Raw genomic sequence first — 20,400 nt, 5'->3', positions numbered from 1 at the left:
GTAGCTATCCTACTTCCCCGTGTGATAGTAAACAATCCCGAAGCTCTAAGTAAACCACTCCTCCGGCTGTGCCCCAAAAGCCTCCCACCGGTAGCGAAGAGGGACTTGGCAACTCTATCCTCGTCGCTCTCCTCTGTACCCTCTCCATTCTGTCCACATCCTTTTTGAAGTGAGGCCTCCAGAACTGCACACGGCACTCCGGGTACGGCCTGACCAATGTGGCGTACAGTGGAACGATGACATTTCGAGATTTGGATGTTACGCCTCTGTTGATACACCCCAAGATCGCATTAGCTTTTCCCCCCACTGCATCACCCTGGCTGCTCAGATTTAACTTATGGTCCACCCGTACCCCACGATCCTGTTTACACACACTGCTACTGGAGACAAACTACTTCTTTTAACAAACTTGGTTTAATGATAATAAAGTGCTGTCAAGTCACAACCAACCTATAGCAAACCCCATGGGGTTTTCAAGGCAAGAGACGAGCAGAGGCAGTTTGCCATTGCCTGCCTCTGCACAGCAACCCTGGACATCGTTGGTGGTCTCCCATCCAAGTACTAACCAGGGCTGATAACTCTGATTGACTTCCAAGCTCTGATGAGCTCAGGCTAGTCTAACAGTTAGAGCGGTTCCTCAGTGGAACAGGCTTCCTCGGGAGGTGGTGAGCTCTCCTTCCCTGGAGGTTCTTAAGCAGAGGCTAGATGGCCATCTGTCAGCAATGCTGATGCTATGACCTTAGGCAGAGAGAGGGCATCTTGGCCATCTTCTGAGCATGGAGTAGGGGTCACTGGGGGTGTGGGGGAGAGGTAGTTTGCAATTTCCTGCATTGTGCAGGGGGTTGGACAAGATGACCCTGGTGGTCCCTTCCAACTCTATGATTCTATAATAATCTGGGCTGTTCAGGTAGATTTACATTTATATGCTTTTGTTTTACATTTAGGAAAATAACATTGCAGAAATTGAAAGGTGAGAGGACCCAAGACATTTCAGTACAAAAAACACACTTCTACACAACATGCTTGCTTCTCATGTAGACGAAATCACATGCCAAGCCAACTTCTCACCTCCTCTGTTTTGAAGGGGAGGTTCTGTGAACATATCCAAAAAAGCACCCAAGACCTTACGAGCGTCTAGACAGCTTGATTTATTCAGAAGCCACATTGCCGTTTGATTTCAACAACATTCAGGTTCCTTTTAAGTGCCGGATCAAAAGGTACGGCTGATATTTAGAACCCGGCCCTCGCTCCACACACTTCAAAACACAAAGGGGGAAAGTGGCAGGAGACCAAGGAACTATACTGCGACATAGTTCTATCTCGTGTTCCAGGAAGATCTGAGCACACAATTCAAAGCTCTTCTGAACTCACCAACTTTCAAACATCTTTCGAAAAGGCAGACGGGTTCTAACCTACTCTGTAAAATACTATGCCGTTAAAGGAAATGGTGGAAAGGTATCCCAACACTGGATTTCTGTAAATTTAGAAGAAGAAGAAGAAGAAGAAGAAGAAGAAGAGTTGGCTTTTATATGCCACTTAAGGAAGAATCAGCTTACTATCACCTTCCCTTCCCCTCTCCCCAACAGACACCCAGTGAGGTAGGTGAGGCTAAGAGAGCTCTGAGAAAGATTTAGCATGGGGGGGGGGGATGATCCAGCAACTTAGATCAGGACAGGGCAGACTTTAAGTTTTGGGGAGCTACTGAATATTTTTAAAGAGCCGTAGGTGCTACATTCATGCGGGAGCCTAGCTTTCTCAGTAAAGTTAATTTAACAAATGTGGTGTGATTTGCCCCTTTGTCTGGGATTGTTCTTATCCAATGACTCTTATTTGCTCAAACATTTGACTCACCTCAGCTGCTGCCTTGCTCCAAAGACCAATTCCTACTTTTAAAATATATGTATATACTTTATTTATTTAACTTATTTTTGTTATTTTATTATATTTTTATTAGATGTATATCCTGCCATTTCCTGGCCCAAGTCAGGCTCAGGTCAGCTTCCAACAATCCACGATATAAATATAACATACAAAATACAAAAAACATACAAAATCCAATGTTAATACATATTAAACATCCTATAAACCTAACTAAAACTAAGACTAAGAAGGTGTCTAATTCTATCCCGCATATTTTATTAAAATCAATGTTTTCAGTGGATTAAAAAACCCAATATGTTGTGGTTAGGGTTGCCAAGTGGGTGGTTTCGGCAGGCAATTGCCCGCCAATCTATTAGGCTGCTCCAAAGTGGGGTTTGTTCACATGCATGGCTGAGTGTGTCGTGATTATGTCACTTCCTTGCGTTGCACGCAGCTGTGCACACATGCGATTGCCCCTGACCTGCCCCTAAAAACCTCTCGCCGATGGATAGGGGGGATCTGGAAACTCTAGTTGTGGTGCTTGTGACAATAAGAAAACTAAGAGAGACCGATGAAATAATGGGGCATCCAGATAGAGGATCCAACAAGCTTACAAAACTATTAGGGGATTGTGTGTGTGTGTGCTAAGTGCCGTCAAGTCGCTTCCGACTCATGGCGACCCTATGAATGAAATTCCTCCAAAATGTCCTATCTTTGACAGTCTTGCTCAGATCTTGCAAATTGAAGGCTGTGGCTTCCTTTATCAAGTCAGTCCATCTCTTGTTGGGTCTTCCTCTTTTCCTGCTGCCCTCAACTTTTCCTAGCATGACTGTCTTTTCCAGTGACTCTTGTCGTCTCATGACGTGACCAAAATACAACAGCCTCAGTTTAGTCATTTTAGCTTCTAGGGTCAGTTCAGGCTTGATTTGATCTATAACCCACCGATTTGTTTTTTTGGCAGTCTACGGAATCCGTAACACTCTCCTCTAACACCACATTTCAAAGGAATCTATTTTCTTCCTATCAGCTTTCTTCACTGTCCAGTTTTCACACCCATTAGGGGATTATCCCCTAATAATTAACACCCATGAGGGACAGTCACCTAACTTTTCTGAGTTGTCAACAGAATAAAGGAATGGTAAGCCCGTGGCTGAAGCATTAGAAAAAGAATCAGGGGCCTAGAGACCAACCTCTCCGAGGAAAGGCTGAGGGAGGTGGGAATGTTCAGTCTGGAGAAGAGGAGGTTGAGGGGGGACATGATCTCTCTCTTGAAGTATCTGAAATGCTGTCACTTAGAGGAGGGCAGGGAGCTGTTCCTGCTGGAAGCCGAGGATAGGACTAACAATAATGGGTTTGAAGTGCGGGCAGAAAGGTACCAACTGGATAGTAGGGTTTTTTTTTTTTTTTACAGTACGAGTTGTTCAACAGTGGGTGAGCTCCCCCTCACAGGCAGTCTTCAAGCAGCGGCTAGACAAACAGGGATGCTCTAGGCCATGGGTCCTCAAACTTTTTAAACAGGGGGCCACTGTCCCTCAAACACTGTTGGGGGCCAGACTATAGTTTGAAAAAAATATGAACAAATTCCTATTCACTTCACATGTTTTATTTGTAGTGCACAAAAAATAAGAGAAACAATGCAATATTTAAAATGAAGAACGATTTTAATCAACGGTCAATATCCGGTTCCATATTTGGCTCTTCTAGTTGTAGCAAGTGATGCAAGTGTTCATTAGTTAGTCTGGATCTGGTTGGAGATTTCATATGTTTCATTCGGGAATTAACAAATGCTGCTTAAAAATAGGGACTATTTGTTCAGTAGTGCATTAATGCAAAAGGTCCATCTAGTTCAGCAGTCTTTTTCCAACAACAGCTTGCCAGGTGACTCTGGGAGTTCATAGTTCAAAGGGAACTACTGGAGGAGCCTGCATGGATCTGCAATTCTCCCCCATCAACCTAAGGATGCCAACTTGTTGGCTGCCCAGATACTTGCGCTTTGAGCAGCTGCATGGCTAGCAACGATCAGGAAGTACCAGGTTGCAATCTACAGGTCTGCAACACATCCCTTTAAAGCCCCTTCTGCAGAAGGAGAAGGGGCAGCTGCTGCATCTCTCACCTGGTCCTCCTTCAACATTGTTTTCTGCCTCCTTCTCCTGCCTGCTGAAAGAAGATGAACTGCACAGCAGGCAGGAGAAAGGAGGATGGATAAAAGAGCCAGAGGAGAAAAAGCTGCTATCACCCTGCTGCATCAGGCCATTGAAAGGCACACTTTCTCCAGGCTGTGCAGCCCAGGGCAAATCCTTTCCCACGCCTTGACTCTCCACACTAGGAAAAAAGCACCAGCCACTTCCCCTGCAGATTTCCACCCATTATGCAGCTGTGGCAGGAGCCCTCTTAGGAGGGCCAGTCACACACTCTCAGCCTAACCTACCTCACAAGGTTGTCGTGAGGATTCAATGGAGGAGAGGAGAAGGACGTATGCTGCTTTGGGTCCCCGAGGGGGAGAAAGGCAGGGGATGAAATTAGTAAGTAAATAAATAAAATAAAAAGTTGCCCACTCCCAGCAGAGCGGCCAACTTTTGAAGAAGCCCCATGAAAGGGCGGGGCTGACCTGCAGCGGGCAGGCTCGGATGTTTCGCTCCATGCCAGGATTTCTGCAGATCACACCCCACCTGCCAGGCCGGCCACCCCACACGGAGGCCAATGCGAATTTGGCAACATGGCTCCCAGACAAATACACCCCCCACACCCTGCACACACCCCTTCCTTCCCTCATTAGCTCCAAAGGTGTCTAATCCACAATTCCCCCCTCCTAAACCCCATACACACCCCCTCCTGCCCTACCTTGCAGAGACATATTCACTTGTATACCTATTCACACATGCCAGTCGCGCGTCACCTGTCGCCCGTCGGCCGCCCCGCTACCCCTACCTCCCCACCCTTCTCTCCCCCCCCAACGCACCACAGAGGCGTCATTCCAGACAAGCCAGGCCTGAACAATGGAAATTTTTCCTCCCTCTCGTTTTTTTCCTCCAATCTCGGCTCTATGGCCAGCCACCCCCGCACCTCGCAGGCTTAAATGGCGCGTGTGCGTCGCTTTGCATGCCGGGACTTGAAGTCCCAGGCCCTCGCCGCCCGTCACACAGTACAGTTGATTGCTTTCGTGCCACCCGCTTCCGTTTAACCTTTTTTTTTGCAGGAGGGTGGCTGTGCGTAGGGCGCTGGGAGGAAGTGATCGGTTAAAGGGGCCGGGTTCAGGACCCTGATGGGCCTGATCCGGCCCGCGGGCCGTAGTTTGAGGACCCCTGCTCTAGGCTGATCCTACATTAAGCAGGGGTTTGGACTAGATGGCCTGTATGCCTCCTTCCAACTCTATGATTCTATGAAGCTACACCCAAATCCTGAACATTACTTTCGACAGATTTTTGTCTTCTGAATTTCAACTATGTGGACAGGAAATCCATTTAAATGATATGCAGAGACCACAAAAGAAACCTGGACTTCTAAGGTGCACCACAGTTGTCATGAAATTTGGTTGCATCCCTACCACCTGTTTGCACATAGAGGGCCAGGATAGAGGCTGCAGGGTGTTCACTCTACTTTCTGTTCCCCCGTTAGTTCAGGATTTGAGTCTGTGCCCTCTTCGCTTCATTCCTCATAAATGAGACTCAAATCTTGCTAATAATGGAATTGTGGGCAGAGGAAGGAGATCCATCAACTCTCTGCTTATATTGCATGTAATGGCCAAACCCTCACTTCCAGTTTCTGGCAAACTATAGAATAGAATCATAGAATTATAGAGTTGGAAGGGACCACCAGGGTCATCTAGTCCAATCCCCTGCACAATGCAGGACATTCACAACTACCTCCCCCCCCCCACACCCCCAGTCACCAGAAGATGGCCAAGATACCCTCCCTCTCATGATCTGCCTAAGATCATATGAACGTATAAAGCTGCCTTCTACTGAATCAGACCCTCGGTCCATCGAAGTTGTTATTGTCTATACTTCTATTGATGCAGCACAAGACCGCATTTTCCTTTTTAGCTACCGCATCACACTGCTGACTCATGTTCAGTGTTTGGTCTACTAAGACCCCAAGATCCTTTTCACACACATTACTGCTCAGACAATTCTCCCCCATCCTATAATTATGCATTTGATTTTTCCTACCTAAATGCAGAACTTTACATTTGTCTTTGTTGAAGTGCATGTTATTAGTTTTAGCCCAATTCTCCAGCCTGTCAAGATCATCCTGTATCTTGGCTCTGTCTTCTACCGAATTTGCTACCCCTCCCAATTTAGTATCATCTACAAATTTAATAAGTATCCCCTCTGTAGTTCACCAATCACCATAACATGCAAAATGGCTCTGGAAACTATGCTACAAACCATGCTTTGATTGAGTTCCGTAAACCTCAATGAGATATATAAAAAGGTAAAGGTAGTCCCCTGTGCAAACACCAGGTCATTACTGACCAGTGGGGTGATGTCACATCCCGACGTTTACTAGGCAGAATATGTTTATGGGGTGGTTTGCCAGTGCCTTCCCCAGTCATCTTCCCTTTACCCCTATCAAGCCGGGTACTCATTTGACCAAACTTGGAAGAATGGAAGGGTGAGTCAACCTTGAGCCGGCTACCTGAAATGGACTTCCGTTGGGATCGAACTCAGGTCGTGAGTAGAACTTTTTGACTGCAGTACTGCAGCTTACCACTCTGTGCCACGGGGCTCCATGAGATAGACACATGACAAACCAAACATCGCTTGTTTGCCCAACAATTTACATGACGTCCATGCTCGGCTTTGGTTATAAATGTGAGGATATGGTGGGGCATTAATTCACTCATTAGCACTCGTTTTGTAACAGATGACTTTTAGAGAAACTATCTGATGCCGAAACAGCTGAGAACAATGGCATGGTACATTTTCCCCCAAGAGCCGGCCTAAAATTATCGCAAAGCCCCAGACACCGACGAAACCATAACACACCAAAGAGGACCGTGTTGCGCCTCTAAAAAATTGATGCAACTGAGCCATTTTGGGCAACAAAGTGAGCTCTAAACAACTCTTGGCAGGAAAAGGGGACACCGCAAGGACGCTGATGTATATGATTTGCTATCATCACAGGCTTTCTCCATAAAGTTCAGGCTATGCCGATGATTAACCACCTTGCTGTTTATTGCAAAGCCAGTCAAGGCCAGTCGCAATGAGGCCTCATGCAATCCAGGTGCCAAGCCCAAGCTCTGCCATGGGATTTCGGAGACACTGCACATAATTTCACAGCAGCCGGTCGAAATCCTCCATAAACATCCTGCCTCCTCATCAGAGAGCTGGTCGAAATCCTCCATAAACGTCCTGCCTCCTCATCAGAGAGCCAACCCAAATGAGAACCCAACCTCAAAAACTGGTTCGGAGAGATTTAACTCAGTGCAATGGAGCTAGGGTTGCCAAGTCCCCTCTGGCCCCCCCAGCGGGGCCAGACAACCCCTCCCAAGCATCCATTTTCTCCAGGGGAACTGATCTCTGTAGGCTGGAGATGAACTGTAATTCCAGGGGATGCCCAGGTCCCAGCGGGAGGTTGGCATCCCTTAAGATGTATCCTAAGGACTGTTTTGACTAAGGTATCTTGACAGTTTCAAACAACTGCAAAACCTTTACAAGACAATGGCTATTTCCACACTAAGCTTTCACAACATTTAATGAAACGCTGTATCATTCCTGTTCACACTATTTACCCTCCGTTTGGTATTGGAAACGGCTTGCAATCGCTTAATTCCCGTGCCTTCGACAAACGCTTATACCACTATGTTTTTCTCTTCTCTGTTGTAAGGACAACTTCCCCTGGGGTGCGGACATGTTTGGGAACTTACTCATTTCTCCGCCCCTCTGTTTTCCACACTCGCTTTCCCTCCCCTTCTCCCTCCTGTCCCCTCTCCTCCCACCAACCATTTTCTGTTCCTTTTTTTTCCTGAAGCGCAATTGGACTACCAAAGGAGAATTGGATTGGATTGTTGAACTACCAAATGAACGTTGGAGTGTTTGACTAACCACCCCCACTGGGTCACGATTTCTGTTTTTCCTGGGCTTTGCAATTTTGTAGTGAGGACATCTCTTTCCCCACGAGAGGGCCAGCAGGGGAAAGAGATGTCCTCGCTTGTGTGCTTTGTGGTGATTTTTGGTGAGTGCATTAAAAAAACGCGGCGCGAGCAGATATGCGTCTGCATGGCTTCCCACTCTGCTCATCCACTTTCTCTTCTGTTTTACATGTCTTCCACAATCACAGTGGCTGCGTGGATCAACTGGCAGACCCAATGTAAGAGGCGGCTGGCAGTGAAGAGGTAAGACAGAATAGATGCCACGCCTGGCTGGTGGCAAAAGAGCACATGCCCAAAATCAAAAAGGGGGGAAGGGGGAGTGTCCTGTGCATCTGCAACATCACGAGTGATGCAATGCCCCCCCCTGGGAACGTATGGCTTTCCCCCCATGAAAGTGCAGACAGGGCGAAACATTCTCAGGACAAAGGAAAGAGGCAGCACACGGACAAAAAAAATTGAATACGCTGCCCAACCTAATAGATTGAGAACGAGGATACTCTGTGGTAAACTATTAGTGCGGAAATGGCCAATGTTACAAATGTTCCTTTTGAAGGTATCGGACTGACTGAAATTGGGTCACGGCTAAATTTGATGCTGAAGAGATTAGACCCGCACCCTTCTAATGGGAAAAGAAGAGAAGGTCTTGGGGAAAATAAAATGCTTCTGATGCGATCTTAATTGCACATCAGTGTACAGTCATTAACGAAGTCGAAGCTTTGCAGGTCTCGTTGTGAATTATTTACTTCTGATGATCATTGCTGCTGTGCTTATTGCCGCAGTGGGTTCGCACTTTTCTCACAGAAAATTAGCAATCCTGGAGCGAAGTTCCAAAAGCGCTAAACACAATCATTACAGCTTGCACATAACTCAGGCCTTCCATTGAGATACAAGGGGTCTGGCATATTGTAAAGCACCCGGATGGTTATTGCACATCAATGAATGAACTGATTGACCGGCTAAGGGCTAGGAACGACCAAAGGGCTACACAAATGGTATTAGCAGAATACGCAGTGATGTCTAAGCTGACAAACATCGCCAATAAAAGATCTTGGGAAGAATACCCAAAGAACTGGAAATTGTATTTTGACTACGTGAAAAAATAGTATAATGTGTACAATTAGATTTTAAAATGAATGTTATCACTGGTATTAAACTGGCCTACTTGCCATTATAGATTAAGAATTTGGATATAATTACTTAGATTTGTATATGATCCTACATTATTTTTATTTTATAATGATAGGCTAAAATGTTTAATACTAGAATACCATTATATATATCGTAGAAGATAGGCGGATATGCCTAGGTTCCCTCTCCCTTATAAAGACTTGTGTTTAGTTTAGATCTGTAAACAAGATGACTGCAGCAGCATTATCCCACCTGTATTTCACAGCACCTAATATAACAGGCATGCTCCTCTGATACTAGAGAGCACAGGTATGCATCATGACTAGTATCCATTTTGACTGGTAGCCATGGATAGCCCTCTCCTCCATGAACATGTCCACTCCCCTCTTAAAGCCTTACTGTAGTGTATCTTGTCCTCAATTCATCCATTGGAGAATTCCTGATCTACCTCACAGGTAGGTTAAATTGGGAGGTTAATTGGGAGGTAAAATGAACCAATTCCAGCAAAACAAGGTTAAGTACTATGCAAATAGATACTAATGGGGGGATATTTCTGAGAAAGACAGTTCACAGACATCCTCTCCCGGGTACGATTTAGGAGGGAAGAAAAGTTAAGCAGAACTTCAAAGAGCCTCTTAAAATCTAGTTTCCTCTCTCATTTGGCCTTTTTGCCGGAACTCCTCAACATAGGGCAGGTTCAAGAGGAAAAAACAATCCTTCTCACTATTTGACCTACTCAGCGCCATCTCATGCATTATAGCTATCAGTGGAAAAGCTTTTTGTATATTCATCTGGCGTACAACCTCCTCCATCCTAGCAGGGGAAAAATGGTGTTGGGATGTGAACCCGCACAATTAATCACCCCGTACTTCTCTTCAATTGTCTGCCACAGTACAGGAGGGCAAAAAGCCTTACACTGACTCTCTCGCAGCGAAACTTCCTTTGAGCAAGATCTATCCCTTGTCTCAGTGGCACGGTTCATGTGACTCCCTGAATGATCCATCCACGCTGATGAAAAGAATGGAAGGCAGTCTCCGGTAATTAAAGCCTCTGGTGTTGAACTTGAGGTGGACTACAATTCCCACAAGCCACTTGGTGCTTGGGACACATACATAATATGCCAGACACCACGGAGAAGGTTAAAACCTTTTCTCCATTGTTCCAGCCAAAATGATACTGAGGAACACAAAGGGCGAGCTGCTTGCTGTCGCTTCTGGCTCTCCGTGGGAGCCTTGGTGCCAAATGAAATTGAGCCAGCAGTCTGTACTGTTGGAGACAGAAGACAGCCCTGAGGGCCAGAAATAAAGTCTTCTTCACAGTGACACCTTCTAGAAGAAAGAAGAAAGGCTATTTTCCTTTCACAGTTCTGGAGGGAGCACAAAATCTTTGTGAGGGACCAGCCCTTAGGTCACCCAAAGTGCTTTCCCCTCAAGGGAGGGGCTGTGGCTCAGTGGTAGAGCATCTGCTTGGCATGCAGAAAGTCCCAGGTTCAATCCCTGGCATCTCCAGTTAAAGGGAGTAGGCAAGTAGGTGATGTGAAAGACCTCTGCCTGAGACCCAGGAGAGCCGCTGCCGGTCTGAGTAGACAATACTGACTTGGATGGACCAAGGGTCTGATTCAGTATAAGGCAGTTTCATGCTGCCAGTCAGAGCAGACAATACTGATTTTGTTGGACCGAGGGTCTGATTCAGTAGAAGGCAGCTTCATGTGTTTTGGGGAGGGGCTGTGGCTCAGTTTGTAGAGCATCTGCTTGGCATGCAGAAGGTCCCAGGTTCAATCTCCAGCATCTCCAGTTGAAGGGACTAGGCAAGTAGGTGATGGGAAAGACCTCTGCCTGAGACCATGGAGAGCCACTGCTGGTCTGAGTACACAATTGACTTTAATGTTCCAATGTTCAGTATATGGCAGCTTCATGTGTTCATGTGTTCAAGTCTGAGCTTGGGAGAGGGGGAGAATTAAGCTACACCCAGATTCTTCTTCCCATTTGTTTGCCTCCTCACCTCTCTCTTGAAATTGGGAGTGGGGCAGGGATGTAGGGTTGCCAGCCCCCAGTTCCCTTGGAGAAAATGGCTGCTTTAGAGTCCAGGAATGTTCCAAGACTGTCCCATGCATACTGTATCCTACACATGGACTGGATCTGGAATCCAACAGAAATCAGAAGTTCTGGCTCTGCTCTGATAATATTTCTGGCCATAGATGGATGCTATGTAGGGTTGCCTGCTCTGGGTGGGGAAATACCTGGAGATTTTGGGGGTGGAGCCTGGGGAGGGCAGAGTTTGGGGAGGGACTTCAGCATGGTACAATGCTGTTGAGTCCACCCTTCAAAGCAGCCGTTTTCTCCAGGAGTACTGATGTCTACTGCCTGGAGATCAACTGTAATAGCTGGAGATTTCCAGGCCCCACCTGGAGGTTGGCAACCCTAATGCTATGTATTCCCACCAGGACAAAAACCCATCCTATCCCTAGCTGGTGATCACCTTCTACAAGCCTATCCATCTGTAGTGAAAGACCCAATATGCCGGGAATTCATTCCACTGCCTTCTACAGGCTTTGTGTACACTTTCCCCTATTTCATGAGGATAATCAGAGCCCATTCTTGACCTGGATAGCCCCAGGCTAGCCTAATCTCATCAGATCTCAGAATCTAAGCAGGGTTGGCCCTGGTGAGTATTTGGGCAACCTCCAAGGAACACCAGGATTGCGAAGTGGAGGAAGGCAATGGCAGGCCACCTCCAAAGGTCTCTTGTATTGAAAACCCTAGGGGAGTCAGTATAAATCGGCTGTGATTTTATGGCACTTTCCACCATGTGAGAGCCAGCATGGTGTGTAGTGGTTAAGAGTGGCTGACTTTAATCTGGAGAACCAGGATCGATTCCCCACTCCTCCCCATGAATAGGGTTGCCGGCTCCGGTTTGGGAAATATCTGGAGACTTTTGGGGCAGAGCCTGAGGAGAGCGGGGTTTGGGGAGGGGAGGGTCTTCAATATCACAGAGCCCAATTGCCCAATTGCCCATTTTCTCCAGGGGAACTGATCTCTATCGGCTGGAGATCAGTTGTAATAGCAGGAGGTCTACCTGTTCATGGAGGAGAGGGGTATTCATGGCTACTAGTCAAAATGGCTACTAGTCATGATGCATCCCTATTCTCTCCAGGATCAGAGGAGCATGCCTATTATATCAGGTGCTGTGGAACACAGGCAGGACAATGCTGCTGTCGTCTTGTTTGTGGCTTCCTAGAGGCACCTGGTTGACCACTGTGTGAACAAACTGCTGGACTTGATGGACCTTGGTCTGATCCAGCATGGCCTTTCTTATGTTCTTACCTGGAAGTTGGCAACCCTACACATGAAACCTGCTGGGTGATCTTGGGGCAGTCACAGTTCTCTCAGAACTCTCTGCCCATGTGGAGGGAGGCAATGGCAAACCACCTCCGATGGTCTCTTTCCTTGAAAACCCTAGGAGGTTGCCATAAGTCAGCTGTGACTTGATAGCACACACACACACACACACACACACACACACACAAATTGCCCATAGCATTGTTCTGTTTGGGAGACGGACAGGACAGAGTACAGGCCAGGGAAACAGCCGTATGTCAAAGCTAGCAAATCCACAGCTGCTGCTGTGAAACCAACTTTCCACCCATCCCCTGCTCTCCAAAGTCAGAACGTGCCGAGACTTTCAAAAGGCTCCAGTCCCATCCTGTTGGATTCGGAGATGTCTTAAACTTTCACCAGGGAGCAAGGATGGACAGCGTGAGCATCTCCCCGGGGATGAAACAGGAGGGATTTGCTGCTACAGGGCATTCTCTCGTGGGGCGCCGTGTCTCACGCTGTGCCAAACACAAGTCTTCTGTATTCCCCGAGGAACATCACTGGGCAGCTGAGCAAATCTGAAGGCTGTATATGACCCCAAGCCAAATTTAGGGGTGGGGGGACCCTATCCTAATAAGGCAAATCTCACTAGACCCAGCGTCTGGCCATCAGATTGATCGGTGTTCTCCGGTAATTCATCAGAGTATCTTTAGCCACAACAGAACATGTTGCATTAGCTCTGCCATTCACTAACAGGGCAATCCTATGCTGAGTTACTCCAGTCTAAGCCCAATGAAATGAATGGGCTTAGACTGGAGTCACTCTCCTTAGGAATGATGATGATGATGATGAAGAAGAGTTTGGTTTTTATATGCCGACTTTCTCTACCACTTAAGGAAGAATCAAACCGGCTTACAACCACCTTCCCTTCCCCTCCCCACAACAGACACCCTGTGAGGTAGGTGGGGCTGAGAGAGCTCTAAGAGAGCTGTGACTTGCCCAAGGTCACCCAGCTGGCTTCGTGTGTAGGAGTGGGGAAACAAACCCAGTTCACCAGATTAGCCTCCCCCGCTCATGTGGAGGAGTGGGGAATCAAACCTGGTTCTCCAGATCAGACTCCACTGCTCCAAACGACTACACCATGCAATGTAAGCAAAGTGGTATGAAATATTGTGAATAGTGAGTGGTAGAGGACTTACTAGGGATGGGATTATACCTGTCTATTGTTTCTGCTTGTTGTTTTTTTCTTTTCTACTTTGCCATTGGTAGGACACAGGAATGTAGAAGAAGAATTGGTTTTTATATGCCGACTTTCTCTCCCACTTAAGGAAGAATCAAACTGGCTTACAATCGCCTTCCCTTCCCCTCCCCACAACAGACACCCTGTGAAGTAGGTGGGGCTGAGAGAGCTCTAAGAGAACTGTGACTAGCCCAAGGTCGCCCAGCTAGCTTCATGTGGAGTAGTGGGGCTAGTGGTGGAGTAGACATTCAGAACGCATAGTACTGGACTACATGGGCTCAGGGTCTAACTCAGAATCAGGCAATAGTGTAGTGGTTAAGAACGGTGGACTCTAATCTGGTGAACTGAATTGGTTTCCCCACCCTTACACATGAAGCCAGCTGGGTGACCTTGGGCCAGTCACTGTTCTCTTTGAACTCTCTCAGTCCCATCTGCCTCACAAGATTGTAAGCCAGTCTGAGACTCCTTAAAGGTAGAGAAAATCGGGGTACAAAAACCAACTCTTCTTCTTCTTCTATACCTATTGTCCATCTATTAATCCACTACATAAACCAGGCTGCAGTGCGATACAACCGGACAGCAGCAACACACAAGGGCAGATAGCTACAGATTACTCAGACAAGTGAACCAAGCGATACAAACCACCAGCGAACCTTATGGAAAGCAGGATTGCCTCGGGCTAGCATCCCTGTCACTTGATTTACAACCAATACAATAAAGAGAGGAGAACAGATTTTTTTTTAAAAAAACAATTGAAATTACAATACCTAAAATAGCCACCACCTCTTCGTCCTGAATGACTTCTAGGGACCCTGAGACGACAAAGCAGAGGGCGTCGACACTCTCCCCGGCGTGGTAGATGAGGTCTCCAGGAGCACAGTGGATTGTCTGGAACTCCACCGCCAGGGCTCGTAAACAGCCGTCACTCGCTAGCCGGAAGGCCGGGTGCTCGTTGAAAACCTTCCGGTTGAGGTGAACACAGATGTCTGCTCTCATGTCCTTGGGACATATAGAAAGGACCTGGAAGAAGAGGGAACAATGGTGAGTGCAACGCAAAGGATGAAATCAGTGGAGAGCCACTGTAGGAATTAGGACTGTGCAATTCTCCCCCGGTATTTTCAGTCCAGACTCAGTCTCCCGGTCTACCCATTTTGATTTTCATGTCACAGAAGCTGGCCTCCGGAATCGGAGACTAGATCAAGTTAAAAACTATGGGTAGACCTGGTCTCCGATTCTGGAGACCAAATCTACCCATTGTTTCTAATGGGAAAAGCCGGATAGCCGAAAGCCAGGAAAAAAGGCGAATACTTATTCGGCAGTTCAGCTATTGGCTATCTGACTTAGGCTGGATTCCCAGTTTTGATATTCAGCTGAAAATAAACCCGAAAAACCCAAAACAGCTCTTTTCAGTTTTATTTGCGGTTCGGGATATCAATATGTCCAGCCCTAGTAGGAATAATGATGCTGAGCATTTATACAGTGACGGATGGTTCTCCAAATTCTTCCCAAATATTTTCAGTAATGCTTACAACAAATTTGTAGGAATGCCAGTATTGTTTTCTTGATGGTGTTGGGGGGGGGGCAGATTAGAGATAAAAGGTAAGGTAAAGGTCCCCTGTGCAAGGCACCGGGTCAAACCACCCATGGGGTGACGTCACATCCCGACGTTTACTAGGCAGACTTTGTTTATGGGGTGGTTTGCCAGTGCCTTCCCCAGTCATCTTCCCTTTACCCCCAGCAAGCTGGGTAATCATTTTACCGACCTCAGAAGGATGGAAGGCTGAGTCGACCTTGAGCCGGCTACCTGAAACTGACTTCTGTCGGGATCGAACTCAGGTCGTGAGCAGAACTTGGACTGCAGCACTGCAGCTTAATGCTCTGCGCCACGGGGCTCATAGATTAGAGATAGTCACTGGATAATGGTGGGAAAGATGCTTTCAGGAAACCTTGTAGGTCTCCTACTCCTGTATTCAGTGTGGCTTACAATAAAAGAGAAAACCATCCAATAGCAATAAAATACCTGAACAATGGAAAACAGTATTATGCAGTGGTTAGTGTATCAGACTATGTTCTAGGACAGCTGAATTTAATTCCTCATTTGGCCATCCAAGTACTAACCAGGGCCTGCCCTGTAGCGCTTTCAAGATCTGACAAGATTAGGCCAGCTTGGGCCATCCAGGTCAGGGTGGCCTATAGCATATGGATTCTAAACCAGTTCAACAGTGAATTTAACCTTTCAGAAAAGATCTCACAAGTCCTGTTAAAAGTAGGCACAGAGGGATCACAAAGAGAGGCTGTTTGTAAGACTGTTCCACAGGGTGGGTGTGAATGAAACTGAAAAACCACAGGACCTAGCTGCAAGAGATCAAGGGGATCAAGGGGATCACAAAGAGAGGCTGGCCTGAGTTGTTACATGGGTTCGTACTCAATGAGGCACACCTTCAGGGTCATCTCACTTATCATCTCACCCTTCTTTGACCTTCTAAGGTATCTCCTTTGACCTGGATGGCCCAGGCTAGTCCGATCTCATCAGATCTCAGAAGCTAAGCAGGGTCATCCCTGGTTAGTACTTGGATGGGAGACCACCAAGAAAGTCCAGGGTTGCATCTTGTCAGATCTCGGAAGCTAAGCAGGGTTGGCCCTGGTTAGTCCTTGGATGGGAGACCATCAAGGAAGTCCATGGCTGCTATGTGGAGGCAGGCAATGGCAAGCCACCTCTTGCCTTGAAAATCCTATGGGATCACGCTAAGTCAGTTGTGACTTGATGGTGCTTTCCACCACCAACGTATCTCAGGATTACTACTCACTAGGCGAGAGTGCAACTCAGAGCTGCAATACTGGGATAATTATAGGACTGATGTACCACAATAAAGTGTTGGAAGTACTTTGAACACTAAAATACTATAAAAGTATGCAGTATTATCAGGCAAGCCTCACTTTGCCGAGTCTTCCTTTCTAGTAAGTGCACTTAGGGCTGTATTATAAAATTTTACAAAAGAAGAAGTCTACCCTGAAAAGCCTGCTAGATCCTTTTGATGCTGCCATAAAAAGGACTGGCATGTAAAGGGGGAAAAGAATTGGACGTGCTCAGATATCTAAGAGGTCTTATCACGGCAAACGGAGTTCCTTTTTTGTATTCACAATGGTGATACTTTCCTCGTGTTCTCTAGCAGTTGGGAAAGCGAGACCTCCACTGTGTTGGAAGAAAAACCAGCCCTATCTACCGGGCGGAATTCAGTAATTAACCGAAGCAATAAGCCAAAAGGTTCTATTCACACAGCCAGCCTCAAGCTGACTCCAATGGAAGACAAACATGGAGAGACAGTTCTCCGCCCTCCCAAAAAAGAATAGAGGAACAAAAGCATTCCCTGTGGGACCTGAGCTTTTTTTTTTTTTTCCAGATTGAAAATGGATTCTGCTCCTCAAACTGGGATCGGAGGAGTGTGTTGAAAAATAATCAAGGCTGAAAGTTAAAAAGGTCAAGGGGTGCTGATCCTGAGGCTCTTCTCTTGCATAAGGAAGGGCCATGGCTCAGTGGCAGAGCATCTGCATGGCATGCAGAAGGTTCCAGGTTCAATCCCTGGCATCCCCAGCTAAAAGTATCAGGTGGTAGGCGATGTGAAAGACCTCAGACTGAGACCCTGGAGTGCCGCTGCCAGTCAAGACAATAATTGATAGACGAAAGGGCCATGGCTCAGTGGTAGAGCATCTGCTTGGCATGCAGAAGGTCCCGGGTTCAATCCCCGGCATCTCAAAGGGACTAGGCAAGTAGGTGATGTGAAAAACTCCTGCCTGAGACCCTGGAGAACCGCTGCCAGTCTGAGTAGACAATACTGACTTTGATGGACCAAGGGTCTGATTCAGTATAAGGCAGCTTCATGTGTTCACGTGAAGGATCTGACACAGTATAAGGCAACTTTGTTTAGGTAGGGGGCATGGCTTAGTTGGAGAGCACCTGGTTTGCATGCTGAAGGCCCCATGTTCAATCCCCAGAATCTCTAGTTACTCCACCAAGATACAACCATGAGTTATGGTTTCAGAAGGTAGCCAATGCTGGTATGCAGTAGAAGAACTAGACTCAAGTCCAGTAGCACCTTAGAGACCAACAAGATCTTTGGACTATACACTTTCAAGAGTCAAAGCTCCCATATCTGACAAAGGGAGCTTTGACTCTTGAAAGCTTATACCCCAAAGATCTTGTTGATTTGTAAGGTGCTACTGCACTCAAATCTAATCAGGAGTTATGTCTGGCATTTCCAGATATCTCTGTGATATCCTTCCTGGGCTGACTCAAAAGGGGCCTGAAGGGCTCAAATGAACACCCTCCTTCCCAAGATCACCACACCTAAAAAAGGAAATTGCAGAGCTTGAGAAGTTGCAGAAAAGACCAACCAAAATGATTAGGGGACTAGAGCAACTGCCCTATGGGGAGCGGTTAGGGCTGTTTAGCTTGGAAAGAAGGTGGCTGAGGGGAGACATGATAGAGGTCTATAAAATTATGCATGGTTTGGAGAAGAGTGGACAGGGAGAAGCTTTTCTCATAATACTAGAGTGCAGGGTCATCTGCTGAAGCTGGAGGGTGTGAGATTCAAAACTGATAAAAGGAAGTATTTCTTCACACAACACACAGTTAAATTGTGGAACTCCCTGCCCCAGGATGTGGGGATGGCTGCCAACTTGGAAGGCTTTAAGAGGGGAGTAGACATGTTCATGGAGGAGAGGGGTATCCATGGCTACTAGTAAAAATGGATACTAGTCATGATGCACACCTATTCTCTCCAGGATCAGAGGAGCATGCCTATTATCTTAGGTGCTGTGGAACACAGGCAGGATGGTGCTGCTGCAGTTGTCTTGTTTGTGGGCTTCCTAGATGCACCTGATTGGCCACTGTGTGAACAGACTGCTGGACTTGATGGACCTTGGTCTGATCCAGCATGGCCTTTCTTATGTTCTTATACTCTTGTCTCCTGATGCCAGAGGTACAGGAAGAATACAAGAGCTTCTGGCCATAAGATTCCTTGTGTGCTATGAAGCATCTAGTTTGCTATCAAAGCAGAGTCTTTTGATTTAAAGCAGGCATCCCCCTAGGCGCTCCCTGCAAGGGGCAGCCAACTGCCTGATTACACTGACAAACAAGTCAATAAAGTTTGATTCTCTAGAGACCCTCACCTCTTTTAGCGGTAAATAAAGACTCAGGTTTGCAGGGAAACAAACCAAGCTCTTGAATTTCCTCCCCCTTTTGGATGCACACCTTAACATGGTGAGGGGGTTTGTGTGGGTCAGCGAAGCTGGGAGCAATGCCGTAAGTGGTCTAGACTCTGCCAAGAGACTAAACTCCTTGCAGAGTCACTCAAGACGGAATGGTCACAGCTGAGACACCAGACAAAGATGCATCCACCCACTTCAGGGATCAATGGCCACATCCGCAGAAGAGAACAGGCAGTTGTAATGGTGATGGGGGCAGAGGAATCCCTGAAGGTTAGCTACTGGGCAGCAGCAGTAGTGGAAGGTGACACTGGCGGAGGATCTTTCGTAGACAACGGCAGGGCCACTACGGCTAACTCTGGTTAGTACTGCGCAGAAGAAGGCAATGGTAAACCACTTCTGACCAACCCTTACCTTGAAAACCCCATCATGAGACATTGATTCATAGGGTCGCCATCAGTCAGAAGTGACTTGACCGCACTTAACACACACACACACAATTCCTAAATGATACAATCTTGAACCCTAAAAGGGCCATTGGCCCAATTCCTGTCTACCATCTGCACAACAAATTCATGTCAACATTTTCACCTATTCTGGGTATGGGTCCTATGTTTGTTCGGGTGCCCCTTCCACCATAGGTTGGTTACACTATCCTATCACAGCGCGGACCCTAAATTTGCACCAGTAGAGTCCCAGATCTAAAGATGCGCCCATCAGAACACAACACAAGGTTCACCAATAGTTTTCAAAAGTTTTGATCCAATGCCATCACCGATCCTGAGTTTTGCTGATTGGGCTGATAGCTGATCTCTTCCATTGGCACTCAGGTAAATTCAAGTGCCTAAGATGGGTATTGCAAGCCCTTGGGGATTCCATTGCCCCAAGGGCTTGCAAGCACCCCAAGAATGAAATCAATGGACCTTCCTCATCAAGACATGTGGAGTATGAATTTCTCCTTCACACATTCTTCCCTTCCTGTAATTCACCCCCCCCCCCACACACACACACACACTTCTTCCTATCAGCTCCTACCTCTTGGCTTCTCCCTTGTGGCTTGACTGTCTAGCTCCAAGCCCGTCCTTCCCCCTAGCATCCTCATCTGGAAAGGGCCTCCTTCCATTCCAAACTCTCCCTTCTGGGTTGGGTTCTTCTGATTGAACCATTCTGAAGGACTATAATTTGGACTAAAGGTAACTAATTGAGCATCAAGGAAGCATTTCTTCACACAACACATAATTAAATTGTGGAACTCCCTGCCCCAGGTTGTGGGGATGGCTGCAAACTTGGAAGGCTTTAAGAGGGGAGTGGACATGTTCGTGGAGGCGAGGGGGTATCCATGGGGTGTATCAACAGAGGTGTAACTTCCAAATCACAAAATGTCACAGTTCCGCTGTACACTGCATAGATCAGGCCATGCCTGCAGTACTGTGTGCAGTTCTGGAGGCCTCACTTCAAAAAGGATATGGACCGAATGGAGTGGATGCAGAGGAGAGAGACACGGATCAAGCCCTACGAGGAAAAGCTGAGGGGCTTGGGAATGTTTAGTCTGGAGAAGA

General features: G+C 47.0%; 1 protein-coding gene across 2 annotated transcripts in view; it reads right to left on the bottom strand.

Annotated features, from left to right (window-relative positions):
- KCNH5 (potassium voltage-gated channel subfamily H member 5) overlaps positions 1-20,400 on the bottom strand; it is a 203,195-nt gene that overhangs the window by 27,565 nt on the left and 155,230 nt on the right. For both annotated transcript variants that reach the window (XM_056851652.1, XM_056851653.1), the window contains one exon: positions 14,404-14,656. In XM_056851652.1, coding sequence (XP_056707630.1) covers positions 14,404-14,656 — 253 coding nt within the window. The remainder of the gene's footprint in view (positions 1-14,403; positions 14,657-20,400) is intronic.

This window comes from Euleptes europaea, chromosome 6 (assembly GCF_029931775.1).
Source record: "Euleptes europaea isolate rEulEur1 chromosome 6, rEulEur1.hap1, whole genome shotgun sequence".
NCBI classification, from domain to species: domain Eukaryota; kingdom Metazoa; phylum Chordata; class Lepidosauria; order Squamata; family Sphaerodactylidae; genus Euleptes; species Euleptes europaea.
The sequence above is the reverse complement of the archived record's forward strand: the minus strand, read 5'-3'. Positions and strand labels throughout refer to the sequence as shown.